Source organism: Nelusetta ayraudi, unplaced genomic scaffold (genome assembly GCF_046127955.1).
Source record: "Nelusetta ayraudi isolate G7.1 ecotype Tasmania unplaced genomic scaffold, CSIRO-AGI_Nayr_v1 ptg000042l, whole genome shotgun sequence".
In the NCBI taxonomy this organism is placed as follows: domain Eukaryota; kingdom Metazoa; phylum Chordata; class Actinopteri; order Tetraodontiformes; family Monacanthidae; genus Nelusetta; species Nelusetta ayraudi.
The window spans coordinates 6,197,501-6,213,482 of NW_027466092.1; the positions used below are offsets into that span (position 1 = coordinate 6,197,501).

General features: G+C 42.5%; 1 protein-coding gene across 1 annotated transcript in view; it reads right to left on the reverse strand.

The window, feature by feature from the left end:
- sorcs2 (sortilin-related VPS10 domain containing receptor 2) overlaps positions 1-15,982 on the reverse strand; it is a 219,128-nt gene that overhangs the window by 111,208 nt on the left and 91,938 nt on the right. The window contains exon 3 of the mRNA XM_076033918.1: positions 1,418-1,517. Within this exon, the coding sequence (XP_075890033.1) occupies positions 1,418-1,517 (100 nt within the window). The remainder of the gene's footprint in view (positions 1-1,417; positions 1,518-15,982) is intronic.

Below are 15,982 nucleotides of genomic sequence, written 5' to 3' on the forward strand. Positions count from 1 at the left end.
GCATAAGCGAAGATGGTAAAAGTGCAATTTGAGATCAGCAGCATCTTAGAAGTGCTTCTCTGTCAGAAAGGTCAAAAGAAAGCCAGTTTCATTATGGATCTTGCTTATATGTCATTCAGCTTTGAATTTTAAATCTCCAAGTTATTCTTGATGTCTTTTTTTTGAGTTTTGTGTTTGTCTTAGTGAATATCTGTCAATTGTATTCCCCATTTTTCACTCCATTCATTCTCATTGCCTTTGGGTGGAAGGTGTGTTGCTGTTCTCTTTATTTTGGGTGATTAAGTACAGTAAGCAGGTTTTCATTGCAGGCAAACGTTAAGCTTGAATGTAGTGCTGCATCTCGCCTTGTGGGACTCTACTGGGATGTGTGCCATATTGCTTACTTTGAGTTAATTTAAAATGTGCAAAGTGCATTCACACCGAGTGGTTTATGCAAAAATGCTGTGTATTATTGGCACACTTTAGAAAATGTGGAACCTTGAAGATTTCATCCCATTAAGGACTGGCATATTGATGATATAGTTGGAGTGGCTTTGTGCAATTAGCATGTTAACTAATGTACTATTTGCTAGGAATCTGACATGGCCATTTAAATCAGGCATTTGTCTTATCGAGTGAGTGTGTTTGGTTTTCAGTATGTATGATGAATTATCATCCATGCTGTCTTTGCTACATGCACAACATGCAGCAACACTAAAAGTAAAACAAAAAATAAAAACACCCTTAGTAAGTGCAAAACAGGATTGTACAGTTTCGACTAGTACTCCTCATGTGAAAATAGTGTATTAATGTATACTATTACAAGAAGGCAAGATCCACGCCATGCATGATGGTCTCCTTGTTGTAGTTAACTAGCTAACCATTGATCATCACACCTTGATTCCACCAGACATACATGTATTTTCCAACAGCAGCAGCAGCAGCAGCAATAATACTGATTTGCTGAGGCTGTATTTGTTTGTCAGTTAGACGGCAACACAGCAGTGTTTCCTCAGACTAGATGTTTCTATTCGATTGTAGTCTTGGCTGAACTGTCCTGTGTTAAAAGTTAGTAAAGATTAGTATAAGATTAAAATGCATTTTTTAATTTGAAAAAAAAAAATGAATGAAATAAAATATATGTTTTAAATTTGTAATTTAAAACACGCACTGAGTCCATGAACGAGTGTCTTTTTTTAGGTTTTTACTAGCTATTTGTGTTCAGTAGATTGTTTATTCAGACTACAAATATTCCACTGGATATTTTGTATTTCCTTCCCGGCTTGCCAGATATTTACTATAAATATTCATTTAGACCTCCAGTGCAATCTTTCAACAACACACCAGAGCGAAGCCTTTTAATTTCCTCTAAAGAGCCCAAGTCAGTGAGCTCGTGGGAAAGCTAATATGAGACCTGGTGATTGGAACATTCTCATACCTTCTTTTTGTTGGTCGGGCAGATGTAGAAGCTGGTCACAACGATAGTTGTCCCTGGCATCAGGTTGAGTTTGGTGTAGGTGGTCCCATAGTCAGTCGACCTGAAGGGAGAGAGACAAATAAAGCTTAAAAAAAAAAGGAACAAAAAAAATATCAGTTGTAAAATACATTCTGGAAAAGATCTGGACAATATTGCTGTTAAACTGCAGCAGGTTCCATTTCACTGAACTGTTGAAACAGGAGCAGCTCCAACCAGCTAGGGGCAGATTAAAGCGGCTACACTGGGAGAAAGGAAGCCAGTTTCTTGATGTCACCCTGAAGGCACAACATCAGCTCTGTGTTCTTCATATAACATTTTGCGGATCTGCAGTCTCAGACCCGATAACAAATCAGAAATGGCCGGACAACCTGTCATTTCCACAAAAATGGCCGGCGGCCAGTGGTGAAGTACCGGGCAATCCCTAAATCTGGCAGCTTTTAGAGCAGGTGTAGACAGGTGTGTGTGTGTGTGTGCGTGTGTGTGTGTGTGTGTGTGTGTGCGTGAGAGAGAGAGAGATGCAGATTGATGGCTCACAGCTGCACTGTTTTTCCAGTCCAATAATTCGCACCCACAGAAGGGTGGTGATTATTTGACAAGTTTTTTGTTTGTTTGTTTGTTTTTTGTAAAGCTGAACAAGTTTTGGCTCAAGAAGCAATGAAGTGTTAGTCGCTAATGGATAATAAGTGTTGAAATTCCCTTAAGCACAGCAGCAACTCATACTGGAGCCGTTCCCCCTCAACCAAATAATAAAGAATGAGAGATTAAGAAAGAAAAAAATTAATAGCTCGGATTAAGGAAGCCCATTTAACGGAGGGGCAAATCGAGGTAGGCGTACAAAGTGGCGTATTTGAATTGAATTTTTCGCGTGTAGCTTTTGACAGTTTTCCGAGCCTCATCTGGGAAACAATCTGAAGGCCGCAGGAAAAGCGAGGCTGCCACGCTAGCTGATGCTCTGAGCTTCAACAGGAGGGGTCTGGGGGGGAAAAAACAGCATTGATGAGACAGAATGATGAGCAGGCACGTCAGCCCAGTTAAGGTTGAGAGGATTTACTCCCTCACACGGCGGGGCATCAACCACTGGCGGATGCATCAACAATGAGAAACATACATGTGCGCATACACACTAAGGACCTGCCAGGCCAATTCCGCAATCACTCCTCCCAGAGTGCTCCGATGCAGCTGGAGAAAATGGAGTGGGATGGCAGCGGGTGGGCTATTTTTCTGCAGCGAGCAGGCAAGTGTTTTCATCTTCCTCATCAGCCCGTGTGCAGCGTTTAACCTGGGATCAGCTGGAGGACATGGATAGATCTACAGCCTGATGGCCGGGTTCAGCAGCCTGGGCTCACTTCTTATCTCAAAGAACCCACTTGCAGAGAGAGTACAGAGTCTGTACCGTCATGTAAGTGAACAAGCACACTCAGCAGTCAATTTAGCCCCTATGAGTTTGGAGTATTTCAAGCATATTTGTTTCTTAATGTTTCATACATATATATATATATATATATATATATATATATATATATATATATATATATATATATATATATATATATATATATATATATATATGTAATCTATTTATCCATCTATATCTAGTATAGCAGTATAGCATGTATATAGCAGGATGTTTGATGATTTTTTAAAGGGTAGCTGTTTTTGACAGGTTTTCTACCTTCCAGCAAATTCACAAACTTTATGAGCAAAAGAGTGTCAAGTAGATTATCATACTGGCTTGTTTAAGTTCAAAGTAGTAAGCCGACTGCATTTGGCTACTTAGGCCCTGTTTGCACTTGGTCATTTCATGCGTTTTTGCCGATCGGAATACGAAAAACGCATGAAATGACCAAGTGCAAACAGTCCAAATCCGTTTTGACATCGCGTCGCATAAAAACGCATTCGTCACAGACGTGCGAACAGAATGCAAGCTCAGTCCACATTAACGACCGCCTACTCCACTCACCTCTCCCGTGTACGTACTTGGTCGGCGCCCCACCTCCCGGCGTCGTCATTATAAAGTTACAAACAAGAAGCGAAAACAAATCATTAGACTCGTTTATTAGCATGCTAATAAATTTCATTCCGGATTAGCGTATTTTGTCAGCGGAGCAGCGGTCGCAGTTTCCCACATATGAGATTAAATGTGCGACGTTGCATCCGAAAATTTGCCAGCCACTGTTGATCCGAAAATAAAGTCGTCACCACTCTGTCCCACCAGTCGTTACTCCTCGTTCGGATCCATACGAGCTGCAGAAGAATTAAACCGAGTGACTTGATATAGTCCGCAAACAGGAAGTTGATTCTTATTCGCTGCCACGTAAAACTCGCCGTGGTTTTGCGCTTTACTGCCCCCAGTCGTTAAAAACGGAAATGACGCATGTTGCATTTGCATAGGTTCGGCAGGGGGGGGGTGTAATGCGATCACAAATGGCACGCTTGAGCATGTTAATGGCTAAGTGCGAACAGACAGATGCTGCGAGATCCGTTCTCGTGATCCAATCCCCCAAAACAGTTACAAGTGACCATGTGAAAACAGGGCCTAAGCTGTAGCCACACCCACATCTTTATGACAATTTTAATTAAAATTAGATCTAATCGGATAAGAAAAAAATGGACATTTGTGCCTCTTTAATGAAAATATTTACTGGCCATCTCGGCGAACAAAACAAAGATTGAACCATTTTGTAAAGGTATGACTTTAGTTCATTTTTGAAAACAGAAGCCATGACCATCTTTACCTACAGCCAATGGGAGGGACTCAGGAAGAAAACGTCATTTTGAAGAAATACCAACATCAGCATTATTTGCACAAGCAATTCCTCCTGGGTGTGTAAAGGCTAAAAATGCCTAACCAACATAGTATTGGTTGATGTCACACACGGTAGTGTGTTTTCCCATTTTGGGTCTGTGTTTCATTCATCTGCTTTGCTAGACATGTTTTGGAGCGTCAGCTTTACGGGAGGCGTGAAGTGCCCTTCCGATAACAGCCGATAGAGGTGTGAGGTCAGAGCCGGGTTAGGCTGCAGGTTATGCCCTCAGCTTTGAGTACAGCAAGGCTGTCAAAAAAGGAGAGAGGAAAAAAAGCTGCAGGTGTGGCTGGGGTCAGGCACTGGCCAGAAAATCAGCAGCAGAAAGCAGATTGGTCCAATGTCGAATCATCACATTCAGAATCTCATTAAGATATACTGCTGGTTCAGTCTGTTAAGGTACTGATCATGACACTCTACACAATCACTCTTGCAACAAACTGGAGAAAAATGCCTTTTTTACGGAGATGACTGAAAGTCTTCTGCCGATTACAAATTCATAGAATTAATTAGTGAGAATGTAATGAGTGGCTGGGGTCAGGGTGGGCCCTCTGCCCAGAAACACATCTCAACATCTGGACACTGACTGCTCACCACTCTTCAAACCCTATGTTTCCATCCTCATTACCCCCCTTTCTCTGCCAAGTGTCTGCTCCCATGGAGGCAGCCTCTTTACATCCATCTGGTGTTTTAGGAAACAAGGGGCGGGGACCGTTTTGGTCTAAAAAAAGAAGGGGAAAAAAAAGCTTTTTGGAAAAGCATGGCAAAAAAGCACACCCAATGACACCAGAGAGACTCCAGCTTGTTACAGATAAAGCTACCAATCAGTAGCGTTAAGGAGCCTGGATGTTTCTCCATAGGGCAAATCTAACAGATGTACAGTAAGTGCGTACATCACTCTCATCAACGCATGATGATTTCAAACGACCAGTCTTCTGGGTTATAGAGTGTAGTTTGATTTCAGTTACCATGTAGCAAAGTGGAGGAAAGTAGGAACCTTCAGTTACCATTGGTCCACCCGTTCCCATCAGCCTTTGCCCTGTGCTTAGTCATATAGATCTAGTGGTAGAGCCAAGGGGGCTGCAAATGGCGAGGAAGACAGAATTTATGTGAGCGATTACGTAAATGTGCTGTTTGAAAGCATTTTTAGGTAATAAGGTAGGAAAAACATAGCGAGGAAATAAGGAATAAAAACTGGCGGAAAAAAACAAACACATGAACTGAGTTTCATGCAAGTTTAAAAAGGTGGGTTTTCAGATCGTATTTAAAAATGGATATTCATTGTTCACATTTCTACTGATCATATGTAATGCTTAAAAATGCATTAAATATTGCATTGTTGACTTGTCGTACAATGAGATTCTGATAACACTGCATTCCTAACTGAACATCAAATTCTGAAATACAGCACTTAGGTTTCTAAAAACCTGGGCAAACGCATCATATATTAGGGAGAGAAGTAGTGATTCACATGCCAATTAAACGAGCGGTGGCTGACAAGTGAGACAAAGCAGACAATGGGAGTCAAGCAGTATTGATACCATGTCACACCCTTAATGAGGCTAATTTGTGGGGTTGAATAAGGTGTGATGCGGAGAGTCAACAGTCCCTTATAAGAGCACGATGTTGGGTTAAGAGGACGGCTCTTTATAAGCCGCTGCACACCAGACCTTTGGATTAATAGACTGGTAGCAGCCTAGCGTGGACAAATGAGTAATAATTACTTTGAAACAGACCCGGGGAGCTGATGAGAGGGGAGATGGGGAAGGGTAGCGAGGAGAGGGGGTGACTGGCTGGGACAAAAACTTAATTTGTTACAGTGGATGTAGCTCTCAATCCTCATAACGCTGGATATTAAGAGGAAAGTAGGTCACCCAAAGAAGGAACACATAGCAACGACTTAAAACTTCATTTTAGACAATTTCTCTGCATTTATCAAGGTTGGAACGTTACTGTTAAAAATCTTGGCCTTGAACCGGAGGACAATGTTTAACTTCGAGAAGCAAAGACTTGATGCAAGCTGCCACAGCCACAAGCGAGAAAAGCGGTAGACATAAAACAAGAGACAGGAAAGGAAAGAGGCTGGCAGGCGTGGAAGTGACTGTGACAGTGGACGACACAGAGGCAGACACCGGGGGGGAAATTGTGTTTTCCTGATGCACTTGAGAAAACACTGAACGTGGATGCACTTTAGGGCCGGTGGCAGGTGCTGATTCAGATTTAATGTCCCGATATTTCAAAGTTGCTCCCATAGCCTGGGGGCTCAGGGGAGACAAAACAACAGTGTTGATGAAACTTGAGCAAAGTCCAAAGATCAACATATGCAAGAAGATGGGCAGGGGCAAAATTTAAAAACACAGCCCCTTGGCACCAAGCAAGATGGATGAGCTACATTCCAGAGGTGAAGTCACAGCAAGTCACACATTTGGAGTTGATGTGCTGGGACACATCACCAAGGCATGTCATTGGGGAATTGACAAGTTAGAAAACACCTTGACTGGCAGCAATGGAGAAAAAAAAGACAAGTTTTGTGTTTCAAGCAGAATACCGAGGCTGCCAGTTGTTTTCAGCCTCCAACCAAGAAATCTAGACGGCAAGAGTGCGAGAGAGAGAAGAGAGCCCATTGGTGATTGGCTCACACAAAGACATCCCAAGGAGACCAACCATCCATCCCAACCATCCTGGGGAACAGGTGGGAAGCAGTCCAGAGAGTCCCCAACCAACACCTCTCGCTGGGTATTGAGTCAGAACTCCATCATTCAAACAAGCTGCAACTTGACAGAGACTTGCGAATTTGATATAATCTGCAGTAAATTAAAACTCCCAACACTACAGGGACATTATAATGAGACATGAGGTGCACCTGCTTCCCTGCCAAGGCATCGGTCACTGAGGGTATTAGCTTCATCTCAAAAGAATTTGTGCCAAATTTTGTCCGGAGCAGTTCAGGGCTCAGGCCAAGAGCAATCATAAGCACCTGAACTCAGCCATCGTTCTTTTTGAAATAGCAGGCAATTAGCGGGTGTTAATTTATGGCAGCGAAGGTACTTGCCAGGACCATTAAGATCAGAGCTCAGAGATGACTGGCAATAGCATTAAAGCTGATTTACAATGGTTAAAAGGCAGGCATCACTAATCTCACTTGACAGATTGGGTTTTCAACAAGTGCCTCGACAGCATTCATTGCCAAGGAATTAATAAAGATGCAGGGGAGCCGTTTACATACACACGATAGTCGAGCCATTACCAAATCAGTCAGTTGTTGTCAAAGTATATATGGAATTTCTGACCAAGCACAATGTATTCACTCTTTTTTTTTTTGTCACAGAATCCAACCGATGCATAGATTAAACAGTTTCTGTTTGTAAATGAGTTTCACAACATCTTTTCCTCTGCCTTTTCTGCTTCTATTTTAGTTGGTTAACTTCTGGATCAGATCTCGTTATGGAAACTCTTAGCATCAAGTTTCAGTCCAGTCAGGCCGACTGGTCTGTATACGCGCAGGACTTATTCGATTTCCAATCGCATGATCTGGGGGTCTCAGTCCAATTTTTAAACTTCAATTTCAGTCAAGCCAGCATGTTTACATGTACACAAGCTATGATGCTAAAAGTGAAGAAGGGATAATGGGTCGGGTTAACATACTCCCATCTGCTTCACACATGGGCAGGTCATCAGTGTTGAACTCATGGCCCTTTAAAAAATGGCAATCCTGCTTGGCTGCAGCTGTTACTTAGACATCGGCAGTTCCTCCGTGACATATATGTGTTTGTTTTCCTCACTTTTTTTTCCCTGCAGGAGACAAACTGTGTGTAATAAAGCTTAGGGAGTCTCAGGTGTACCAAGGACAAAGGCTTTATGGCCATGTGCTTGGACCTGATTACGTCTAAGCCTGGCTTCAGTGACTACAGATTGGAAAGCTGAATGATACAGTGCACCAACCAGTAATCCTCTGCAGGACAGTCGTAAAACAACTTGTAATGTGAAAATGCTTCTGTCCAAAATGCTTGCAGAAATGCTGACCGTGATTTCAGAATGCTCATGTGTTTCCCTTGAGACATATGTGACTTTGAAATGACAGACAGGCGAGCAATTTTTTTTAGCGTGGCCATGGGAATCTGACTTGGCTGTGAATTCCCAAGAAAATAGCAGCCGCGAAGAGTGAAGTGTGAACCAGCATCGACCAGGAACCGACGAAGACGAGGGGTGAACTCGGGTTGACAGTCCCACAGGTGCGAACTACACTTAACATGGGATTTGAAGGTTGAATGGACTCTGGATGACAGACCTGTTCATCTGTCCATGTTTTAAACAATCAAATTAAATTAGTTGTGCAACGCTTAATTTCCTTAGCATTTAATATCAATGAGCACTTAAGGAAACGGTGTTCACAGATACTGTAAAACTCACGTAAAATGCAATGTCAAGATATTAGTAAACAAAGTTTTAAGTGCACCAAAAGTATGTTATGTGTGTCCAATAAACTGCACAATGTTGCCATTTCATAAAAAACACAGATGACATGATAATATGTGACAAATTCAGGGTAAGACCTTCTAGCTAGCCTTGGCGTTGCAGACTCGAGATCTAACTGGCTATTGCAACTGACTGTGTCCATTCACTTACAGTGCACAGGAGCCTGCTCTGTAGATTCTGGAGTTCTCCTTCAACACAAGCTAGCTGAACAACACAAGCTAGCTGAAATGTAATGGGTTAAAATCGCCACTGAAATATACAATGCTGGAAGCAGCGCAATCAAGTGGACATAATGTGACATACAGAGACAGTTAATGGGCAGACTAACAAGAATAAATTCTGACTATGTTTAAGCTAATAGTGAACCCTACCACTGGGAAATGGTACCTATGACTTAGCAATGGTGTAAAAGTTATCATTAGCTAAAGCAGAACATACAAAGTTCAGTAGAGGAAACTACTAACTCCATCAATGACTATATCAAACCACACTATACACTATCTGCATGGCTGGAACACCATAAATGTTTTACATTGCGAAAACAGGCTTGTAGTGATGAAACGGAATGGCGCTTTTAGCCACTCGCTACCAATTAATATCAGAGTCCACTAATTGCTCATTAGCATTCCCCTTCCTTTCCTTCTGCAATCACTCACTTCTCATACCGGAACACTCTCTAGATTTCCAGTCCAGCTCCCACACTTGGCACCACTTTGACAAAGTGCCATTTGCAGTTCTGTCGGACCTCCAAGGCACTGATGTGTTATTTGGCAGTGAACTTGGATGATAATGCACTCTATTGTCCTGCACTGTAAAGGGGAAGGAGACTTTTGCCAGTGGATCAGGGCCTGGCGTACAGTTACATAAAAGAGTCTGCAAGAGATATGTTTGTGCTGCAATCGCTCAGTCGGCATGATGAGGGTAAATTAGCTCATTTGCATTAGAATAATAATACCTGGCAGGATAGGACGGAAAAATGTGGCTCATACCTCTGCTCAGTTAAGTCACTGATGCCTCAGCAGCAATTGGCAAATTGCAACTGGGAAGTGCCTCCTACATTGCAAGTAGCCTGAGCGGGCAGTTAGCCAGGACACTGATTCATATCGGGTAAGGGCCCTTCACTGCTGCCGACAGTCTCTTGGAGAGCACAGAACCACTGGGGCATAGTTATCAGGAGCAGAGGGCTGCTGCCTTGTGAAAAGCTGCTTATGGATGATGTCCCTTGGAGATTTCTATAGCATCTGCTCCTATGCATGCACGGAAGGGTCAAATCACATAATTAAAATTCATCAGGTGGATGCTCTGAGGTCTTTTATGCTGCCGGCTGACCTCCTGTCAGATGTGACCACAATTTGTTTGGAAGTTTTGTGGCAAGAGACAATTGGGGGGGGGGGGGGGGGGGGTTTGAAGACATATGTCTATCCGTCCTCAGGTCTCCTTCTATTCAGACCACTTATATAAACACACTGGATTTACTCACAAGCTTCTTTTTTTGTCCTATTGTCCTGTTCTTGACAATTTTCCATTTAAAAAATAACCTGTTTCAAAGTTACTATTTGACTGCAAAGAGCTGAAACTCTGGAATTGAATGTCAGCAAACAAAAAAAATATGGGTTTATTTTCTGCAGTGTTTACATCAATGACGTAAGTAGCGCTGCCGTCTACAAAATGTTTTTCGGATACAACAAAATGATATATGGGTACAAATGAAACCCTGTATTCCCAGAAGGAACAATTTATGGTACTGGATGCCATCAACATAATACTGTGGCTTTCCTGGTGTGCATAAATCCTCCAGAAAACATCCACAATGTTGTAATAACCCTGTTCAGGATGTCTGCATCCATCAAAGTACTTTAACAGCGTGCCACAAACACAGTATCAGTTATACATTTGGTTATGACAGTAGAAACATTAGACCCGATAGTTGTAACATATTTAAGGACCACTGTTTGGAAAGAAATGACAAAAAGAGACTGGGGGGAAAGCATAAAATATATTCAAAGTCTAAGTGTAAAAATAAATTAAAGTTAATTCTAAATAAATAACATTCTCAGTTACAAAAGCCTTAATAGTTAATCTCACTATTTCCTAGACTCTTAAAGTCCTTAACACTGGACAGGGAGCCAGGGAGACTAGAAGAATAGATAGATGCATATAGATGACTTCCACATCAGAACCCTTAGGGACCTGCAACCTCAAAAGAACACTCTTCATGGGCTCACAAGAAGCACCGGTGTGTTTTCATTGTTTGAAGAGGAAAGATTAACAATGCAGAAAATAAAAAAGGAGTAAATCAACATAAACACAAAGCAATCTTGACAACCATGTCATCAAAGCTGCTCCCTGCCAAACCTTCCTATCCTTCTGCTGAGTAAACAATCCCATTAGCCCAAACCAACTTCATTTGAAGCCAGTGATAGACAGAGGAAAGCTTTAAGCTTGATTCTGAGAAAAAGAGATGTTTCCGCTTTTTCCATATTAAAGTCTAAAAATCCTCATCCATGTAGCTCCGAAAAGCCAATTACAGACCAAATCTGTGTGATTAAACAAAGATAGGATTGCCATAAATCATAGATATTGCCCAGAATTGTGGTAATGACAGCATTGAAAGTTATTATTTTGTTTGATTATACCCCAACCGTTTTTTGTACTATAGTTAAAGACCAAAGAATGAAACGTATGTTGAAATATGAATCTTTTGTCGCATATTTTTCAAACAGGATTAAAAAACTAAATTTAAAAATTAAAAAACACACTTCACACTAAATTCACAGCATGAGTGTGAGTGTGGACAGCTGTCTTAGATGGATGGCCCTGTCATGAACTAGTGACCTTATTAAGGTTGTAATGAAGATGGAATTGAAATAGTCAATAGGCACCTGGCTGTTAACAGCATTCAAATTGAGTTTGAGAGCACGTATTAGAATCGGGTGCTAATTGCTCATCATCATATATCGTAATAAAAAAAAATTTTAGATTTAAAAAAAAGAAAAAAAGAAAAAATCTAAATAGCATGCAACCTTTTCATTCAGGTACCCATTAGATGATTAGAGTCATCATGGCTTTTCTTCTGCAGTCTTGCAGTTGTTGTGGCATCGCTGGTGTGTAAAGATGGTAGGTGGTAAAACTAAGCAGTCTTGCAGTTGTTGTGGCATCGCTGGTGTGTAAGAATGGTAGATGGTAAAACTAAGCAGTCTTAAGCGGTCATCGCAGTCAGCCTTCATAGCTCAAAGAGATGCCAGGTTGAAAAAAAGCCCCAAAGCGCTGTCTGCATTGAGTGAGTGGTGATAAGGAGAATGGTGCAACTTGGTGCAATAATTCACCTCAGGTCTAGCGTGCACGTGAAGCTAATGCCCAATAATATGAAACGAGGAGCTTTTATTATTGCTCTTATTACTCTTATGTTTGAGTTGTTTTATTTTTCATTTGCAAATTATGGGTATGCTTGAGGGCATGTATTAGTTCTACATAGCTGACCCCTACTTGACGGTGTTTTTTTTTTATTTTGGTTTGATAATTAATCCTAATCCTAGGATCATATTTGAAGACTACCAACCAATCACTCCAGATTGGAGTATCAATCAGAGGAAAATTGGTCTCAATCAAAGAAGCTGTTTTAGCTAGTAATGATGGAGTAGGAATTCTCTATCGCTCCAAGGAACTCATCTCCCTGGCATCACTGGTGACTGGTGGTTTTTTCTTGGTTTCTGTTTCTGGGAAGTGAACCGATAGCGCTCCATGCAGAACAACAGAATTTCATTTCATTAACAGGGACTGCTTTTGTATCACTTTTTCATCACCTGGAGTTCTCCCCGGGGTGCCGACATCAAAGAGCAGCCTGACGCAAACCGTTGCTAATGGTGGGAAGTGTTGGCAGCACACACTGGAACAAAGGCATGCTGGCCACGATCAAGACATGGTGAAGGTTGATCTAATGAACCACCGGAACGAGCTGCATGTTTAGTTCATGACCAGGGAACCTTTAGTGATTAGTAAGATACCAGGCAATGCAAATTAGAATTGATTTATTGGCTTAGAGAGTTAAATGTTGTTTATTGTTTTTTCTTGTTAATTTAACAATTTTATGATAAAGGTTTTTTTTTTTTTTAATGTCCTGTTCATTTCTTTGTATTAATTATTATATAAGTTATTTATTGCCATTTGCAAACATGAGGAATATCGTTCCGTCCTATATGTTGTCCCAGCCTTGATTTCCTTTGCCCTTCCTTTTATTTTAATCCCAGCACTTGACCCCAGAAGGCAAAAAGCCTGACAGGACTGTCAGACGCCCACACGTGCTGGGTCCCAAAGGTCAGTTCTCATGAGAGTGGTCTCCATGTCAATGTCGGGCTGCCTCAAGACAGACCAATCCGTCACAGTAAGCGGCTGTGACAGTCAGCCTGGACTAATCAGGCATGACTGATTGCTGTGCATCTGACTGCCAGGATGTCTGGAGTGTGAAATGGTTAATTGGCACTGCTCTGTACTGTATGAAAAAATGGACCGTCAGACATTTTGCGAAGAAAATAAGAATGTATCCATATTTTCACGAACCCCTTTGAACTGTCTATAAGGATTCTTTGCATTAATAAATATGCATATGTGCAATTGTGGTCGTATATACATGAATGGTAAATTTGTACTGACTGGGAATAAATATATCACACATTCTCCAGCATGTTCCAAGGAAACAGGGTAAAACCAGATACTTCCTCCTTATCAACTGCTCGGCAATCTGGAGAAACAAAACTACAGACGCACACCATGTGTCGGTTTGAAAGAGCACAATCTGGTACCTAAAGAGCCGGCGAGCATTACCTTGAAGGACATCAACCTTTTAACAAATAAAAGGCTACTCAGATGGCTCTTAAATGTCCAAATGTTGCGCTGCGATGACCAGTGTTTACAGGCCTATAAAGCTGAACCAGCTCGTGAGACAATCTTTACTGCAGCCTGCTGTCTTCACAGAGAGCAGATTGTGCAGTTCCACAGGGTACCATCCACTAACCTCCGCTATTTATATCTCTGCTGGGCATGAAGGAATAGAAGACACCATTAAATGCCGTGTGAAGGATTTGACCCAGAGTTTGCAGGGGGTGCTGTTAGTGGCAGAGGCTTTCTGCCAAAGAAGCGAAAAGGTATTTCATACCTGCGTGGAGAACAGCGTGTGAGATTGGAAGGGCCGTGGCCAAAGCATGTCAAGGCCCCGCTGCACAGAGGGCAAAAGTCTTATATCACATAGTATTTGGCAGAGACTGCTCCCCTAGCATGGAAACAGAGGAAGGAAACTAAATATCTGTAGCCACGGTTTCTTCTCTGTCTTCATGGTGAAAGGTTTGGTTGGTCGTGACTAATACTGCTTGGTTGAGGTAAGGTGAACATTTTTGGTCCAGCAGCACATGGAGACTGACAGCTAGTAGGAGGTGGACACATTCTCCTGCCAACATTTGACATTTTGTCCGCCCAACCGATCATCCAATCCTTCGCCGTCATAGAAACAGGCTTCTGGGAGAAAGAACAACTATAATTAAAAGAGATTCCCTATAATCCCCCCTGTTCGGTGCTGCCCAAGCAGTGGTTAAGGAAGTATTTTTGTCAACAAAAAAACATCCTATAGGGAGTGGGATTAAATTGCCAGAAAACATTTTTTTTTCTTGTGATACAATATGTTGAAATGCCGTTTGTCAGGCTAAAAAGGAGTGAAGGACTTCCTGTAAAAGGGGAGGAGTCTGATTATTGAGACAAGAACTTGGGTGGGGGGGACAAACCATTAGACCTGATATATGACTGTTTGGCTTAACTCCGTACAGCAAATTTAAAAGTTGAGTAAATTAGAAGAAGGGTTGTGGTCGTCATGTGAGTATCAGTACAGCTGATAGCTCTACAAGGTTTGTAGCAAAATATATGGATCCCTCACAGTCAGTTCCACTCTCTCATGTCTGCCGTGTGGCTTCCCCTGACAAACATGTGGAACAGAGCATCACTGCTACTGTCACTGTGACACAGGACTAAAAAGAAACAGGAATAAAGCTAAATAAAAGAATAAAGCAAATGTCACTATGAGGTTGTGACCGACTGTTTACTACATGGTAGAGTCACTCATATCTTGTCGTTCCAGCGATTTCAACTGTCTGTGTTTTCATTGTGAACGAAAATGTCAAGATCCTCTTCACGTCACGGGTACCCAACAATTTCCGATGCCATTTTCCCTTTTGGCTTCAGGTTGACGCAGCGAGGCCTCCGAGGTGGCCACGTCCCAGCTCTGTTGTCACCTTTCTCACTTATTGTCGAGAGAATCGCTCCAAGAGGGCCCATTTGGACTTGGAACGGGTCAGTCGGGGCCAAGTCTACCCGTCCTTGGCTGGATGCTCCACTGTGGCGCCGCCGCTCATTGCCCATGAATGAAGGTGGTCATCTCATTTGTGTAATTGCATCTAAAAGCACACTTGACTCCTCATTGGATGGCTGGGACTATAATGCAGATGCAGAGCTTTTCTTGCCACGTCAAGTAATAAGATGAGAGAGTTGTTGGCGCAAAATCAAAAGTGAAATCTCTTGATGGGAGATTGCCTCCTGGGAGCTTAAGGGGGAGAGAGAAAAAAATCACACGGCAGCACGGAGAGGCTAAACAGCGCCGTCACATGTCAAACTCGATCCGCAAGGAGACGACGGGATCAAAAGTTTTGGAAAGATAAAAGCGGAGGCAAGGTGAGAGGATTATCAGCGGGCGGGACGGAAGATGCCAGGGCCAGGGAGGAAGAAAAAAACAACCCTGAAGCAGAGTGAGATGGTGCATGAGACAGAGGAGGTGACGAGAGGTGGTGGAGGTCCGGCCTGGCTTTCAGGTTAAGTGGATTCCATCAGTGTGGCTCTGAATGTCCGGGGCGCAATCACAAAGTCCAGTGAAGTATAACAGCACTGGCGCACACACACACTCATGCACAGCTGCGCACGCGTACGCATGCATGCACGCGCGTGCATTCACACAGAAGTAAGACAGGGATTGGGGGCCCGAGGTCGAGCGCAGCTGGTGCCACTGTTATCGGTGCCAAAATAACTGGATCATTAAAGTAGATGGAAGAGCAGGTGCATCCATGCATGTTCAACCTGATCCAGAACCAGGAGGAAGCACGAAGCCTGGGTGGTTCAATGGCACTGCCAGTAGGCCACCCTTCTTGTGGCAAATGCACTGCACACAGCAATTAATGTCTTTAAAGCGGCTGCTTCTTCAACAGTCACTTTA